We start from the raw sequence: 18,972 nt of genomic DNA, 5'->3' as shown, positions 1-18,972 counted from the left end.
GGCAAGAAATCAGAGTTTGTGGCCGGGCGCAGAGATTGCCTAACCCCACTCTACTCGATATTCCCTTTGAGTGCCGCACAAGTGTGGAAAAAATATTTTCATAAAGGCAAGCTCGTTACGTCGTCCTTGTGTACGCCCAATGTTATTTATTGGAGAGTTCCTTGTTTACGAAACCCTCACATTTTTATGATTTAATGTTCGTTTTAAATATTACTGCCCCATTTACGACACAATACCGAAAATCTGGTATTATTCTTCGGGGCAAGGACGCGAAACCGTTTTAAATCTATTTATTTAGGTTCAAGTGAACGTCGGCAAACTTTGCTCATGTGTAAATCCTGGCGAACCTTGTGTCAAACCGAAATAAACAAGCGGGAAATACGATTACGGCTCGAAGCGGAACTGTTTACAAACTGTTCGCGGACGTGACGGGTTTAGGAGCCGTCCGCCACAATCGAAGAAACTTTTACCGACGTTTGTACATTGTACCATTCGTTAACGGTTACATAAATAACAATCTTCGGGTGTTGCTGTGTTTACACTTCCAAAATTTGATTTTGACAATCATAAATAACAGCGGCCTTATAGGCGTCGTGACGGACGATATTTCATGATATTTGCTCCTCAACAAAAGCCAATATCGGAGAATACAAACACGTACACCGCGGACTTATTCTAGTGGAAGCCAACTGTCTCGTTTTCCAATAAAGAGAAGACGTATTGCGACGTACGGTCATTGAGTTTTCTGCACAGACGCGCTCGACTCGCGCTACCGACCGCCGACAATCGAATAAACTACAGATACATCGTCGCTTTTATTGTGTCTACTCAACGGACAAGTGGATGCTCTTTAATTATTACCCTCGCTGGAGAAAAGGTGCCAGACGCAAAAATAATACTTGATTGAATATTTCCATATTAAACGAGCAATCACAGCTAAATAAATAGTCAGAAGTTTGTATCAATCTTTACTTAGTAAGAACTACGGCGCTAATTGGAAAAGTAACTTTATTTACACTTGAAGTTTTCATAAAAGTTAGCAATAGAATGTAAGTCCAACCACAGGACGATCTAAATTGAGTTTAAAAGTACTGACAGCTGTAGCATCAGGGACTTAGCAAAGTGGTGCTAAAATGGACTTCCTTTAATTTATTATATAGAATCATAGATAGCTACAGTATGATGCTGGCAGCTCTGCAATTTGAGCGAGTTATCGGCGGGTCGCTTCGTGGAATTCTATGGAATTAAATAAAGTGACAGAGTTCGACGCGAAATTTATCGGAGTGCTCCATATTTTATTATTTTACTTGCGCTTTCTCAAAGAATTTTCCACCAAGTGTTAAAGTTTGTCTGCTTTTAGAATGTAAATTGAACAAGGTAAATTGCAGTTATTATACAAATGATGAATTTATCTCCTTTCTTCGAATTTTATAATAAAAGGATTTCCAAACCTATTATTTCCAGTTAGGCAACAATGCGTTCTTAACATTTATTTTACTAAGAACAGCTCCATTTCTACGCAACAAAACAATAATGACGCAAAAGAATTTTCATTTGAGTACGGCCCGGCTTGTCCCGGCGAAACTCATCGCTGCGACGGATCCTCCATCAAGACATTCCACAACTTTTCACAGACCTTCGACAAAAAGATGCTTCCTTTCTTTTATATACCCTACGTATAGCTAGGGATATGATCCTTGCGGTAAAAATTCTATTTCCCTCCGCAAATTGACTGACCGAATTCGAAAAAGATTGGCATCTGCGAATTTTTTGGATCACACAATTTATCGGCTTGGAAATCTATAAAGTACTTATGAAAACGTGAAATGTCAAGTCTGATGTGACATTTTTGATAAGAAGTATTTTAAAAATTGGTAAAAGTTTAGACTCAACTTACCGTTGACTTTTAAGAAGATGAGCTTGCTTAATCCGGCGCCTATGTCGTTCCTAGCTTCACAAAGATAATGTCCCTCGCTGTCTTTGGCCACTCGCTCGAATACGAGCGAGCCATTCTCCAGGACCCTTGAGCTCCCTTCAAACATGAAGTCTTTGTACTCGCCAGGCGTGTTACCTGTTTGAAATTTGACCCAGTTGTTATGTCAATGTTTCGTGGATGGCAAAAGTGGAAAGTGCTGAAGAAAACGTGTTAAGATAGCTTTATAAAATTGGTAAACTTGTTTAGTTTAGCAAGAAAAAAGTAACAAAGTTTTCTGATAATAGAAGCCATATGATAATACTTTGTAAATATTTGTAAGTTTCCAGACAAGATAACTAATTCAGTCTACGTAGTTTATAACTTACCTACGGCTTTTTTCCACGTAATCGTTGGCTTCGGGTAGCCGTCAGCTTGGCATTGCAGGGTTACATCTTGGCCAGCTGCTACTGCTACATCGTTAGGTTCCAATCGCCATCGGGGTGGTACTGAAAATGAATTTGTTATTAAATGATCAGCAGCAATCATTTTATATCAAACAGAGTTAGTTAAAAGTCTCGTTACCATTAACTGTTAGAGGTATTGTGTATCTTTCTGAACCGGCAACATTCGAAGCGATGCACGTGTAGTTCCCACTGTGTAGAGACGTCACTTGCTCTATAACCAGCGAAGCGCTGTATTCATCCATTCTGCGGGTTATTATGCCACTAGGAGCGTAAGGTGATGACGTCACAGGCTGCCCGTTTTTCTCCCAACGAAATGCGACAGGCAAATCACCCTCTAAGATCTGGCAAGATATAGCCGCCCTCATACCTTCTCGTAATAAATTTGTTAGCGCCGGTATAGGCAAGATTTTCGGCTGAACTGCAAAAAAAATGTGTTGTTTAATTTTTTTTGCGGCTGAAGCAGAATTTAAATTTATGTATGTATAAAAATATTCGGCGAAGTCAGGTGGTTTTTGTATTAAAGTTTAAGTGTTTTTTTCCTACGAAGACAGAAAAATGCCTCCGTTTCATGAATTGAAAATGTTTGCGTGAAATGTGAAAAAAACTTTCTGACCCGTTAAAGGTTTATTGTTCACCTAATGCATGAAGGCTGCCTTGGGAATTAGGCTGAACCGTTATTCACCCCGAGTTATTAAGGATTCAATTTTAACGCGCAATTTGGCCACGTAGGCACTTCATTTCACCATTTATTTGTGAGGTAGGTGCCCAACTGTTAATTAAAATGAAATCTTAAAAGCGGTTTCAGCCTTGATTTCGTGGACCTCATTTCGGAGGGTTGCTTGCTGAAGTTTCCATTATTTTTTTAATATTTTTTATTTTATTGCCCTATTAACCAGCGAAAGCTGAAGTTTAACGCCCCGTGGATGCCGCGGTAATGGTAAACGTGCTAACTTAAATGAATTACGGATGAGTAACTCCACCCCTCTTAAATTCGTGATTTTATAGCGCATTAAATCTTAGTACGGTAAATGAGAAAGTTTATGCTCTGATTTCTGTGCTAAGTAATGTAAAGGACGGATGAGAATGAGGATTAAAGGCTAGCATCTGTTTAAACGCGTTTTTGAGAACATTCAACGATTTTAATAAAATATTGTTATTTCCTTTTTCATTTCAAACATTTCTTTTCAGCACGTTCAAATGGCAACTCTTCATTAGATTAGGTACCCCATTTGTATTTCATAGTTCGCGAATCGATGGGTTTCCTGACATACTATTTTAACTTCGGCGAAATTCTATCTGAAATGGTTGTCTGACGCATTAGCTTGCAGAATTTGTATGAAGATCTATGTGCTGACGACTTGGCTTTATATTAAAAAGACTAGGTACTTATGCGAAGTAAAATGCACTTTAGTTTTATTATTACGGTAGAATTGATGGACTTCTGTGATTTCCCATGGTAGTATCTACTTCAATCCACTTTTCATGTACCAATTCAGTCTTGTGTTTTAATTTTTGACGCTTTAAGACGTTTAAGTTTAACTACGTAACTACTAAAGTAATGTGTGTATTGTTTCGCTTTAAGCCTGATGGTTTCCTTCATTTCCCAGGTGCCTTCACTAGCTTCTTTAATATTTGCAGCTGTATCAAGCTGCCTACAGCATTCTGCCAATTTAATTAATAGTACTTACCTAATATTTGTACTTCAACGTCTCGTCTCGCAGCGTGCCTTTGTCTGTTCGCTGCTTGACACGTGTAGGTACCAGCGTCTTCTCCTCGCTGTGTTTGTTCCACGATCAGGGTGCCATTGGGAAACACTTTCTGTCTTCTATTTAGCGGTAGATTTTGACCATCTGCAAAAACGAAATCAAATCAAATCAAATCAAATCAAATCATTTATTTCATGTAGGCCTTTGCAAGCACTTATGAACGTCAAAATTATAACTAAGTTTGATTCTAGTTGCCCATTCCAAAAGTAGCTTCCTATGGAGAAGAACGGGCAAGAAACTCCATGGTTACTCTTTTTAAAAACATAATAGGTGTTACAATTTGTATGTATTGATACATACGACAATAACATGGGAAAGAAATGTTTACAATATTTTTTGGGTTGACTTTGAGAAAGTTATACAATGCAAGTTGAACTAGGAAGTTATTAGAGAAAATTATTATACAAACTATTTTAAGAAGTTATACAAACTATTTTAAGAAGATACAAACTATTTTAAGAAGAAAGGTTTTTAAAAATTAAAAAAAACACGGTTTTTATAACGGTTCTGAGCTAGTCGTGTATTGTCATCAGAACTCGAGCGTGTGCAAAATTTCATCCTAATCGAAGGCCGGGTAGTGAGTCAAATTAAGATTCTAAGATATTCTTACATACATAGTTACAAGTGAATATGATGGTCTATGAAGTTTCGAAAAATAATTTGACAAATTATGATATTAAACATTATGTAGGCCAAGATATTGGACAAGATTCATTAACTTAATAACCCCAGTATCATTTCAAAATGGAAATCATGAGTTTTGTAAACCATCTTCCTTCTGCTGTCATTACCGTAAAGTTTGTTAAAGTAATTTGAATTTATAATACTTCCAAGACTTGGGCAAATGAGTTGACCAGTTCTGTGGTAACATAAAGCCTTTGACTTACCACTTAAATAAGTTTTTCCCTGTGTAATTAGTTACCGATATTTATAGGAAAGAGTTTTGCTGGGTACGCTATGAATACCCGACCCTACTCCATCTTGTGGTTATTGTTGGACAAGAATTAGGGATGTCATCAGGTGGATTTAAGTGGGTAACATTTATTCAAGGAATATTCTAGGAGCGTCTATTTTGAAATCAATGACAACTGAATGCCGGAATCAATTATAAAGCATTATCGTTTGAAGGGTCGTATTGTTGGGATCCTATACGCTTTATAATACGTAATTGGACATTGACAAAGAGCGAACTTCTATGGTAGTGGGCTCTAGCCTCTTATATCTCCCGTTTATACTAAATTCTGTGGTAGTTGAGTTATATAATGTACATACATCAACATTTCCCGTAGGTCTGAATAATTTTATCTCATTTCCTTTCATCGGAGTCGGTTCAGCTATGTAAAACATATGGACTAGTTTTTCTCAAAGGTCAATTTAAACATTTAGTTTACCTGAACCTAATGCTAAATTCAAACTTAAATCGGGGTATGCAGAGAAATTTTCTAATTTAAAATAGTTGGGTGGAAGCCACGTCTGGTTACGCGAACTCGGTCGAGAGTTCGACGGTGACGCCACCAAATAAAATTCCAACAGTTGCTAGAGAGGCAAGTTTGGTGAAATGTGCACTGCCTTCGGATATGCCCAATTTTAAATTTAAATATCTGAATGCTGAAATAGGTCAACGTTTAGCGTAGCTAGTTAAAATTTTAGTGCAGGTTTCGTGTATCCATGTTTATGTATATTCTACGAGTAAGTGGTCCTGGAATCGTAATGATTGTAAATGTGCTAAAGTATATCTTTATTGAAACCAACTCATGTGGCTACCCAACCAAAGGCTGGTTAAACATTTATTACCTTGCGAAAGAAAAAGGGATTAATATTATTCTCAGTGACCGCTAACCATAAGCAGCATAAGCTTTGAAAACATCATTATTGAAGAGGCAGCAAATTAATATGGAAGGCGAAGTAATCCCGTTTAATCCTTTGATACACGTGAAATACCCCTTTGATGCAGGTATCACAAATCGCAGGTCAGCGTAATGAGAATGCCCACTCTATGAAAAGATAAGGCCCGTTGTTGACAAGGGTCCGAAACGGAAAAGGGAAAATTACGAGGGAGTGACCGGAAAGTCTTAATTTGATCTTTCGAAGTAATACTGGTAAACGAGAGGCGGGTTTTATGGTCTTAACAATTTTATTTCGAGTGAAATTCATTGTGATCCTAAATGGGAAAGGCATGCCTGCCTTTGAAAAATGAACTCCAATTTACAGGGCCTATAATTCGTTTTAGAATGAAGAAGTTCACTCAATGACACAGCCAACTTAAATCTAGACCAGTTATGAAAAATAAAAAGCACAAAATCGCCTAGCAAAAGATTTTATTTTGGTTACATGTAATGGGTCGGTAGGTAGTACAGACATAAAATGTACAGGAGATGGTTTTACTATCAACGTTGTTTTAAAATGAAAGAACAGTAAAAAACGAAATTGTTCTGAGCTCTGGCAAAACAAAAAAGTCTTTAAAAGATTATTTTTCTTGTCTATTATTTTAAGTTTATGCCTCGGCATTCAAGAGCCTTTATTTCCCATAGAGTACAATGAAAGAAGCAAGCCTTTTTATAACATCCTTGATGGAACCTTGACAGGAAATTAAAATAAGAACGCGAAATTATCCAGAGGGTGCTTTATTTTTCTTTAATCTGCCTGCAAACGGAAATTAAATTATATTATTTGGTACCGATGGGCTACATTATCAATGTTGATACCCTATTGTTCAATCGCACAGCTTTCTGTGACATAAAAAATATCTATTTAATATCCGTCCAGACATGTTCGATGTTATTGTTAGCCGTAGCTAAGGAAAAACAAGAGAAGAAGAATAACTTAGATTTGCCCTTAATTGGATGTTGCGAAGGTGTCTAGTCTATTAGATTGTGGGACGCAATTTTCTCCCGGGCCAGGATATTACCAGAGAAGATATAACGTACATATTTCCGAGCTGACGTTTTTATACAGACTTTGCAAATAAACAACGTAAAGGTATTGTTTGATAGGTACGGCGGTACGGCAAAATAATCTTTTGGCAACGAAAATAAATAAAAATTTATTTTCGTTGCCGTGATGACTTGAAAGAGGCTTGAATAAAAAAAGGACTTTTCATTGAAAAATCTTGCTGTATTAGAAACAATATATAAGTATCTTTTAATTAGCTCTGCTCGCTTCATTTCATAGCCTATTCTTCTAAGTCTACTAGAAGAGAAGGATTTGAAGTCAAGCAACAGGGGATTATTTCGCTCTCAACTTGACGAGCTAAAATTATAATATTTTGCCCTAGAGTCTCATTCTATCTTACTCGCAGACAGTATTCCCCTTTGATCGGTAAGATATAATCCACTTATAGTTATTTAGTTTCACCTTCGTTTCGAAGAACCTGTTGCTAAAAGATATAGATACGCTCCCTCCCCTCGGGGCCCTAATTCGACACTGTTTGACACAAGTGTCGTTCGTTTGGTCGTGAATGCCCTGTTTTATTTAGGAGACTGAGGATCTTATTTTTATTGTATCACGTCGATAAATAATTTTTGAAGATTTGTGTTGAAGTTTAAGTTAAAAGCTATGAGCAATAGGTGTATTAAAATAGTGAATTGCTAATGTTGATTCGCTCAAAATCCCAATTTTAGAGTCTGATATTGGGATATAAAGAAATTTATTTCTCAATTATATATTATATAATCCTTATATAAAATTTTGATGCAAAAAATTATATGAAAACACCAGGCTTATAATTTAACATGGTTGTATTTGAAGATTTTAGAAATGTTTATATCGTTTCATTCCCAGAAATGAAACTACATAATTTGAAATCCGAATTACGTAGTGTTGTACATTTGGGGAATTGCTTTATGTAAAATGGAAGCTCTAAAGAAGCCACTTAAATTTTGTTCAGTTTTTTATAGAAAAGTACACCACTAGGTAGTAAATATTTTATGTATGTAGTTACTCGACATCGAAAACTACTTAGGTCATAAAATAATTTATGTATGTATGCGAAGATTTCAATAAAGTTTTATCAATACCTAACTATATTATCTTCAAGCCAATAAATGTATTTTCTCATAAGAGAATATTCACGTCTATAAAAGATGTAATATCTCATATCTAATGTTATTATGAAATCGTTGATAAAAAAGAGATATTAGGCCTTATGAGATTTAGATCTAGATACAAATGGACCATTTCATTTGGCCCTTTACGTTGCCTATTTGCGAAAAAAATGTTATTAGCTTCTTAGAGGCAAACAATAATAGATACTATTCATCATATAAATATTTTTAATCAATCAATATAAGTCATGTTGATTTATATTCATGGCTATATCTAATACGAGTAACTACATTACATGTGCATGAACTTAAAAAAGCTCTGCCTAGCACTTATTGTTAACTTTTTTAAAACAAATTCTATTGTCGATACGATTTTTCGCCAGTATCTATCTCCGAAATCAGATTGTATAGATGTTCGTTAATAAATACTTAAGAAGAAAAAGAAAAGAGAAAATCATTTTGACAAAAGTCCCGGGGCGACAATTCAATTTCTGTACGTGAGGCACCGACGAAAATTATGTCAATTTCGTATCATTAGCGTGGCCAGGGGTGCTACCTTTTGTAACTTACCTATACGTACTTCTTAGGAAGGTATGTAGGTATTATGAAAACGTTTTTTAATTAAATTGATGATTGTCGGGAATGTCACAGTCGTCATTTGTTATGAGTACCTAAGGTATCTATTGTTAAGTTATATGCGCTGTTTGTGTTGGTAAAATTTTTCAGAATGTCATTCCAGGTATGATAAATCGATCAAATACATATTATAAAAATTATTATAATAATGCTTCGTGTATTTAATTATAGCGCAAAAGGACACAAATAATAACAGATCTAACTGTATAAAGTATTGACAACCCTGGATAATATTGAATCATTTAGAAGCACAAAACAAGAATTATAAGGTCATTGTCTTTTTAGTGCTTTTAATTTTCTATATGATGGTACCGAGGGAAATATTCGTCTGGAAATAATAGTAATGAAGACCCAAATTGAATGTTGTATAGCTACCTACTTACCTATCTAGTTACTTATTATTTTTTTCCAAAATGATTACTTTCTCTGTGTCCCCTATTTTGTAATTGTGATTTATATAATTTTAATATGCCATTTAAATCAGTCAATTTAGTAGGTACAAATATTAGCTGATTCTACGTAGCACAATATGAAATCTATCTTTCGTGTATCCATGTTTTCCTCTTCCCAGTAGGCGTACCTAATAAACATCAAAACGGTGGGATACTAAAACTATTTTTCCCATAAACGTTTTATTCAGATATACAGCAAACGGTATGAAATAAGGAAATCGTAGTAGTTCACTAAATAAAGCGCATCATCATCAAAATGCGGTCTCTTTGGAACGAGAGCGGGAGTGGTGCCAGAACGCGCGTTAAATCAACGGCATTTGGCAAAGAGTTGACGCAAAGCATGTTATACTCAGCTTGAATAACCTAATAAATGCTCCTATCATGTCTATTGGAAATGCTTTTGCTGCTAGAGATGCCAGAGTTATGGTTTAATTAACGTTCAATGTCTAATTGATTTCATCTTAGATACTTATGTAGATTTGTGTGAATTGGGCACAAACTCCCGCAAAAAGAGGGAAGCAACTGGTCCGTTAAACATTTGTATGCGAACAAGTTTAGTTAAGTTCTCAAAGTTACGCGTACTACGAACAAAGTTGCACCTTAGACTCGACCGAGTAAAAAACGGAAAGTTCATAAACTTTAAGCGAAGTTAACAATCTTGCACTTTGGAAAATCGTTTCATAACCCCGCCCTGTGTAAAACGAGCGGTGAATAAGTTAGGAGAGCTTACCTCTTTCCCACGTGATTGACTCGATGGGGTAGCCGGCGACCGGGCACTTGATATTCAGATCGCTGCCCGCCACGGCTGTGACTTTAGGCATCTCTCGGATGTAGGGAAGTCCGTATACGTTGACTCGGGCGGCATGGAGTGCCTTTCCAGCACTGTTGGAAGCCACGCAAGCGTATTCGCCGCCATCTTGTTCTGTCACGCGGCTGATGTTCAAGTGGCTCACCACGTCGTCTTGCAGGGTTACGTGTTGCCCGACTACGAACCTAAATGCGAGATTATGTTGGTGTCTGAATATAGAAAAGAGAAAATTTGCAACAGCCATTAAATGTGATAGTAGCTTCGATGACATTATACTACCAAAACTAACAACGTGAAAGCTCTTCTTTCCTAACATGTTAAACCTGCTTTGTTTTATATCTGTCATTAAACAGTTTATTAAGAAGTTGTCTGTATATAAATTCTAGTAAAATTCTGATCAAAACACGTTAAAAACTTTATGACACGAATGTAAACAGCACGTGTTACTGATGGGTGAAGAAGTTTAGACAGTTAATCAAACTTTTATTGCTACATCATGTTTTGATTACTTTTGATATCGGGGAGAAAATTGGCAAATGAAAGTTTTTCGAAGCTGTCTTATAAATTGGCAAATTATTTTCAAAGACGATATTCATCTCATCTTAGATGAACCCGCACTTGTAGGTTTTCTCAAACGAGTTTTGCTCGATAAGTAGTAGGGTTAAAATAACTTTCTTTATCTATATTAATATTATCTACTAAATAGTCAAAATGTATTATTGCAAGCAGTGACAGCTAAGCTGAATGTGCGTATGTAAAATCTGCCAATCTACAAAATAATAATAAATATTTAACTCTTATTTACCTCGAATTAGTTGGAATGGGAAAACCATCAAGTAGCCATGTGAACTGCGGAGGAGGATGTCCCATAGCCACACATTTTAATGACACACTGGGTCCTGGTTGAAGAGTCTGCTCCGAGAACCAATACACTAACTCAGGTTTCGATTCTGCAACAATAAAATCATATTTATTTTAATCTCTTCGTACAACTTACAATTTCACTAGAACTCTATTTCGAGCTAACTGGGTTATTCTTTAAAAATACAGAAAAGTTATCGAAGCGGTAGGTCGTATTTTATGAACACGATATAATATTTTCTGAACGACTAAAGTTTTAGAGAAACTAACTAAACGTATGATACGATATTTGGAACTTTTGTTTATGTACTTGAATTAATAGCTGAATCGAATGTTGAAGAACTTGGAGCACCTAAGTAGCTAGGTATTGTTGTGGCTGTATCAAAGGAGGCTTCATTTAAAATTAAGCATTTGCCAGAAATTTTCCTTGTTTCTCAAACAAACAACCCCATTAACTGGTGAGTATTAAAAACAAAGGCTAAGCTTATTATCTCGGGAGGAAGGGGAAAGAATAATAACCCCCTCGGTCTGCGTCAGAATAAACTGTGCAATGCAGTACCTAGGTGCACTGGGTTCCGTCTGATTAATATTCAACTCTAGACGATCAGGGTACTCTAGTGCTTAGACGTTCCTTTATCTAATATTGGTGTAGAAAATAAACGTACAATTTTTCATTTTCAATCCAATTTAGTTTTATGTTCGCTTCTTCGTCACTATTCCTATGACATCAGAGCTTCGTTAATTAATTCCTTTTAGGTACGTAATTAAGTGATACAAAAATGGTATTAAGTAGTTCCTGGTCGTCATTTAACTCAAACTATCATGTTTCTCTTTGAATAAAGTATAAAGTTTCCATATCAAGTAAGCTGTATAAGTAGTTAAGGTCGGTATTACCGAGACAGACAGACGGGCGGACGGGCAAATCCGTCCGGCCGACTATACGGCACGCCCGCGCCTGGGTATAATTTTTCCACCTCGAATGATAAAGTAGGTAGCCTCAGTTGCGCTATATGAAACTTTTGCGATTGGATTAGATTATAGATGCTCAGATCCGAGCCTGTTAAGCCAAAAACTTTGTTTCGGATAACGGTTTGTGAAACAATATTGGTTTGTTGTTCTACGTTTAGGTATAATAAATTTATTTGTTTTCAGGGCTTTGTTTTGACATTGTTTTATGTAGGAAGGTGTAACAGCACCAACGAATGATTTAGTCTCACATTTTTTCACGTAGGTCGGTGTTTCCCGAGAGATGTTTCTTATCTTGCTAGTAATTCTAGACTATATTTTCTAAAATCAAATTGTTGCCATCGGTAAGAATACGAGCCAACCATTCTCATTTAAAAATTAAAAAAAGAATCAAAGCGATTCAGCAAGGGCGTTCCTCAAACAAAAAGGAAAACATCCCAAATGAATTGGCCGTTTCACGACGCGAGTTACCACAGATTAGTCTTTGAGTTTTACTTTTAAATTCACGCTTGTAAGCACGCCTGTCATTAATTCTCCTGATTCTGTTCTATATTTAAAGACGGAACGAAATTCTTAATCCGTTTGTCCCTTTTGGAAAGGGACTGTGTAACTTAGGACGAACTTCCGGGTCCGTTGATGACGGTCGCTCGTGAAGACGGTACGTGAATACAAGATACTTATTAAACACAACATTATCTGTAGCATACTGATATTTTTGCATCTTTTGAATAAAGCACTCTAAGTAAGGTTTCATAAATCACAATCACTTTTACAAAAGGCCTATACATTTGCACATAGGTAACACCTGAGATAAGCTAACAAACCTACACCTCTAGCTTAGGTACACGTATTGCCTAAGATCTCCACTTGCCTATTTATTAACAATCGAAAATCTGCACTCAGATCAGACAGATATCAGTAACCTGAAAATGGCCACCACCTATTTCGATGAAAGTTCAGTACGTTTGAGTGAGTCCCTCTCGTTGCAGAATACAAATAGGACTCGGTAAGTGGTGCCGTATTCTGACAGGACGAGTATCGTCAATCAGGTAAACTATAGATAGTTTAATATAAGCATAGCATCTACTTATGTAGCACTTTTCCGTTGACGTCGGTTAACGTAGGCGCGATTCTTGCTGACGCATGACGATGGGCTTGCAGACGTAACCGTCGTCAGTGTGGGAGGATGGACAGGCTTCGAGCTTTTCAATTTAATTGGTAGTAGGAAGTAGTATCTTTTGAGGATGCAAAATTACTACGAATCTGATAAGTTGAAGGTTTTAATTAAGATTGAAACATTTGTTTCAGTTATAATTTAGTATTGCTATGTTTTATGACAAGACAATCGAGCCTCAGGTCTTAATGACTTTGACGTTTGGCTTTGAATTGGACTATGTACCAGAGTTAGTGCAGTGATCGAAATAAGCCAGTATCATATTTTTTTTGCATATTGCCTAATTGCCAACAGCTGGCTTAAATAAACAAAGAACTGGTTATACACATAATTTAAACATGAGATATTAGATTAGACTTCCATATTTACATTTCTTTGCATAATATTATTCAGAGCAGTACAAAGGAAAGCGTAGTATTAGTATTCTAATACGGTGCAATAAGTGTCTGCTTAGTTCCGGAATTTAAACTGGCTATTCAGTGGCTTCGAACTTAGTGGTTTTGTATTTTATTCTGTTTGTTACTGAAATTAGATGTGTTTTGTTTCTGGTTTTTGCTTTTTTAGATTCATTTGGAGCTTGAGGTCGTGGCTGAGTTAATGTTAGATAGAAATTCGTTGTGGTCCAAGATTGCGTTTACTAAAAGTTACTAAATGTAAATAATTAATATTATGATTATTCGATTCTCTCAATTTACCACTTTGTTATATACTTCTGTTAGTCGCCTATTATTTGCCAAATATGGCAATCTCTATTTCCTGACTTTTGCGTAACCGATTGAGTATATTTTTCATTCTATAAGTATCGCTCACAGAACAATACGCTTTGTTTTATAACAAGATAGATAATTCCCGGAGCAGCATACGGCAAACAAACTTCGAACGATCCATTCTCACAGTCCGCTGCACGCTACAAATTTATAATTAGACAAGTATCTAAAGTGCTATTGTTTTAATACAAATTCGCATTGTTTCACCGCGAACGGACAGTCCAGGCGTCCTTATAAATGGCCCAATAAACTGTGGATTAAAATTATGTGTAGTTCGCGATACCTCTGGGTTCTGTGTAAAACGTAATAATGCAGAAGGGTTCCGTCCCTTCATTAGAGACCACATTAAATTGCGACATTTATTCGGTTACTGTTAGCCGTTTTGGGACCGGCCCTAATGGTTAGTTTTAAAAGGTACTTCGATTGTACGCGTAAACTACGGGGAAACGGTTATTTATGGGGCTTTGTTATCTACTGCTGCAATAAGGTATTTATTTTAAATTTTAATGTAGTGGACCCGTAATAAAATGGGCAGTTAAATGTGACCTTTTTGACTTATTTTGGTGGACAGTGTTAATTACTGCCTAGACCCTCAACATGCCCTGGAAAGCCTAAACTTGTTACTTCATTTAATACTTACTTTCGTACTTTTTGCAAAGTGGTTAGAAACTATACGTAAGTTTTTAAGATACCTGGTTTCTTAAATACAACTAGTGAATCTACGGTTACCTGCCTTGAAAAGTAAACAACATATTACGATCACCATCTCCGTAAATAAGTATCGCAGACACCGCACATTCAAAGCCATTTTCCCCGTACGCCGTAAACAAATCAATTACAGCGAAGTCACAACAATTCGCGCAAATTCTATTAGTCTGTGTTACACAAAGCGCCAGACGCGACACGTAGGCATGATTGTTAGCGCATAATAGTTTACCTGCCGTTAGACGCGTCTGTGAACTTGCCGGCCGCTATCAATAGATCGCAGATACGAGACCGCTTTGAATCTCGTACCATGAGTGTTATTAGGTAGATCGACTTATTGTGTAGTTGGAACCAAGCTGGTGGGTGCTATTATTTAGAGTAGAATTCGCAAATATTTAGAGGTATCATTGAATTTGACTGGGACTCAAATATGCGGGTCAATAGAACGTTAATGACTATAGGATGTCAAGCAAGACTTTTTGACAATTTATTGAGATTTAAAGACTCTGTTAGTCTCCTGTTTACTTATAAAAGCTGTCTAGGCTCCTAGTCTTACGATTTACTAAAAATATTTTAATAAGAAGCCATGCCTTACACCATGATAAATTGGTTCTATTGATCAACCGATAGAGCAATATGAATAGGCAGACCTTTTCCATTAGGTACCAATATTAGACGAGATGAGAGTATGCATACAATAGCTTGGTCACATTAGCTACGTCACTGGTTGACAGGAACGTTATCAATAGATAATAACATGAGATATGATGTAAGGACCTTTCAATATTGTATCTATATCAGGTTCTATGGAGTAGGTAAGTAATTAGGCAGGCACGTTTCGTAGATGTTCCAGATTGTTCCAATGGAGTAACTTTGAAATGAGTATGTTATATAAGTATGTTATAAAAGAAATCTATGAGTTGTCTTTAAAAGTTGTTAAAAAATCTCGCAAATTCGAACTTAAGTTTTTGTCTTTCGCTCAGTGTGTCTCTAACATTATTTAATTTCGTGGCATTGCGAAGACAGGGTGATAAATAGCCTCAAAAAGGTTGTGATATCCTGTTGTACTTCTTAGTCTTCTGTTTGTGGGAAGTTACATTTAAAATCGAACTATTCCTTTAGACACATCAATACTATCTATACTAATATTATAAAGAGGAAAACTTTGTTTGTTTGTTTGGTTGTAATGAATAGGCTCAAAAACTACTGGACCGTTTTTTAAAATTCTTTCACCATTCGAAAGCTACATTATCCACGAGTAACATAGGCTATATTTTATCCCGGTACGGGCAGTAGTTACCACGGGACGCGGGTAAAACCGCGGGAAAACGGCTAGTTAGATTATAAAATAACAAAAATAGAGAGTTTATACCCTTTTTGATAGAGAATTATCCTGACTCTTTTTCAGTATACCTATTCATATAGTGTCCCTGTATACCTATACTGAATTTATTTCAGTACACTTATTAGCCTCCAATTTTATAAAACAACATTTGTTTTCTATATTTCGTATTTATAATGATAGACTGCATACTCTGTTTTTCAATCACAAAAAGGCGCCCGAGGTGTTTCGACTTCCCGACCATTTTAAAATGCAGCGCTTTATCAATGGTAGTGGTTGGTTCATTCCTCCCCGTCTGGCCGGGTTTACTTCGCGCCGGTAACAAATGAGGCTTGTTAACAGAAGGTCAGCTACACGGGTAATTTATAGATAGCCCCACTTGTGGGTACTAACACTTGAGACCAGAATTGGTTCGGTTTTTGTTTCCAATCATTTTGATCCGTTACCTGGTTATGAGTGTTATATTTTAACGGAGAAAATTGATCCGTTTGTTCAATCGTCACGCGTTCTGAAAGAAAAAATCCAAGTTTGTTTGAGTTCGCTCATACGACCGGTTTAAAAAAAAAAAAAATTGTATAAATATTAACAATTGGGATATCGGTCCGGTTTAATTTTCATTCAATGCCATGTTCTATTTTCATGGAATGAGAATAGAAAACATAATTTACTTTAAGTTACTTAGGCATTCTAGCAAATCCTACTTGAACTTTCAAGTTTGAAAGTTACTTAGGTACATAAATCAACGTTTACTTTACACAGGTAAATCTTCACCCACAAGCTTATACATAAATCCATAATAATGAATCCACGTCATTAATTCTAACCACACGTGTCGGGTTGCCAAATCCATTACGCTCTTAGAAAAGAGATTTCTTGCACAAGAAAAACAAAATAATGAAAAAAAATCGGCATAGAAATAAGTGGTCGGGTGTAACGTCACGGCCCTACTTATTCTGAACCCCTGAAGAGCAGGGACACCAAATAGCGGGGAACGAATTAATAATGAAACAAAGCGGCTTATATTTCGCGGCGGGGGCGGGGAAAACCGACCTTATGAGCTGCGAGATACGATCTTAATTGGTAGTACCGCGGTTAGCATTTAGTGCGGCGGTTGGATGCGCCCGCGGCAGCTGCCTGCGTCACTGAAGCTCTTTGTTTGAGCTGAAGAGCTGACTCTAATAGCTTGCACCGGATCCGCGCTTAAAAATGGACTTTTAAATATTTTATGAAGAAGTCGGGCGGACGGATAAAATGTTTAAAATTTACATATCTACCATGTGCATTCGTGTGTTAAAAATAATGTTGATACTAAACCTAAATATAGGACTAAGTCACCGTTTTTATTTAAGCGTTCATTCCGTTTTGCTGGGATTGCAGCGGGTGGAAACTTCCTTCACTGAAAAAAGTGTCTCCCTCATAAAGTCTCGTATAAAACTTTGGAGTTTACGTGAATGTCATTGAAATGTATGAAGGCATACAATTTAGGAATAAACGAGCATCATAACAACCATTTCTCTACGAACAGGGTCGCATTTTTATACAAGAAATGTTGTACTCTGTTGTTTTGTTAAAGGTAAGTATTTCAAGTGTACAGAAAACAGCTTCCAGTGGAAGATAAAGAGAACGCTGCTTGATTTCTGCAAGGAAAAACTTAGAGTATTCGAGAAATTAACGGCTAAGAATGAATTCAAAGGATCTGCGGGCGAAAGTTAATGTGCACGTTTGTGAAATAAATAAATAAATAAATTTGTGAAATGAGTTTAGTCAGACCGCAAAGGCACTAAGAAATTAAGTTTTATTTTCTTTAAGGAATTAATCGCTACCCGCCTGCATACAAAAATATTCAAGTAAGTATTTCAAGCATCAGAAAGCTCGGAAACTATACCTACATAGGAAATGTATATAGGTAAGTATCCTACTTCTGTGAGAATAAACAAGAAAGTTAGGTTTTAGTTCTAAGATGGTAAGTAAAATAACCTTGTAATACACTTAACCTGGCCAATTGTGAAACTTGGCAAAAAGTTTAGCAGTAAACAATTGTTTGGTATTTCTTTCCCCTGATATTATAAATGCGTGGCGTCCGAGCATTATGTAAATGCGGCTTTGTATAGCGGCCGCGTCAAAACTTTCAACTTTGTTACCTTCTGTTTATGATATGAAGTTCGGAGCTGACACCGGCAGTAAGTGGAAAAGTTATACGAGCCCTTGTTTATTTCAGATAGTTGTACGTGCGCACTAGATAATTTGTTGGGCAAATTACCACCTCGACGGCTCGTTGCTTTAATAAAATACGAGCTGTAACGCGAACTTTTTAAATTAATTGTTGCGGTGCAAAGTGGAAAATATCAACAACATTTATTATGTAACAACTGAAAAATACAGCATTGTTACTTGTTAGGTAAGTTTTCCTTGTGCTGAATTTATTAGCCGTGGCGTAGTCCACTTGTTAGAGAAATCTCAGCCAAGAAAATCTGGGATCAAATTGTTTACTCAAGACCCGAGTCTGTACCTAAAATGCTAACGTTGGGGTTATTTGCTTACAAAACGGATGCTGGTTAACGAGTTGCTGTATATCAACTTTCTGGTTGATGTCGTGACTTTTAAATTAAGATAGTTTGTATGGTACATTCTGCATTGGGTACATAAATACTTTAAAGATATTCTAAGAAAAAGTATTCATATACCATGATTACCCGTCGTACTTTGTAGGTAATGTAACGTTGCCAAAAAATCTAAAATAATATACATACATACATATGCCTTAAAGCATCATTCAATACATTCACCACAATTTCTCTGCATCAGCAAGTATCAGTAACCGCACATAAATTTTACAATTCACATCCTGTTGCATGTCTGCAAGTTTAACCTTTAAAAGCTAAAATAACCTAAAATATTAAAGTGTACCTCTAGTGCCCGTGAAGTTCCAGTCAGTATCATGTGTGTGTGTGCTGCGAGCGAAGGGCGCTCGCCGCGAGCGGTTGCCGGGAGATCGCGACCGACCCTCGGACACTGCAAACATACAACCTTTTTACTCAACAAACTTCTTTGGACGAAAGTTGAAAGTCATGGC

General features: G+C 36.5%; 1 protein-coding gene across 1 annotated transcript in view; it reads right to left on the bottom strand.

Annotated features, from left to right (window-relative positions):
* Positions 1-18,972, bottom strand: part of LOC110370533 (cell adhesion molecule Dscam1) — a 160,389-nt gene that overhangs the window by 11,536 nt on the left and 129,881 nt on the right. Inside the window, 7 exon segments of the mRNA XM_064038178.1 lie at positions 1,898-2,071; positions 2,302-2,421; positions 2,498-2,797; positions 4,068-4,229; positions 10,007-10,269; positions 10,890-11,034; positions 18,807-18,911. Of these exon segments, the coding sequence (XP_063894248.1) occupies positions 1,898-2,071; positions 2,302-2,421; positions 2,498-2,797; positions 4,068-4,229; positions 10,007-10,269; positions 10,890-11,034; positions 18,807-18,911 (1,269 nt within the window).

The sequence above is a fragment of the Helicoverpa armigera genome, chromosome 15 (genome assembly GCF_030705265.1).
Source record: "Helicoverpa armigera isolate CAAS_96S chromosome 15, ASM3070526v1, whole genome shotgun sequence".
NCBI classification, from domain to species: domain Eukaryota; kingdom Metazoa; phylum Arthropoda; class Insecta; order Lepidoptera; family Noctuidae; genus Helicoverpa; species Helicoverpa armigera.
Note: the sequence above shows the minus strand (reverse complement) of the source record. Positions and strands in the feature narration are given on the sequence as shown.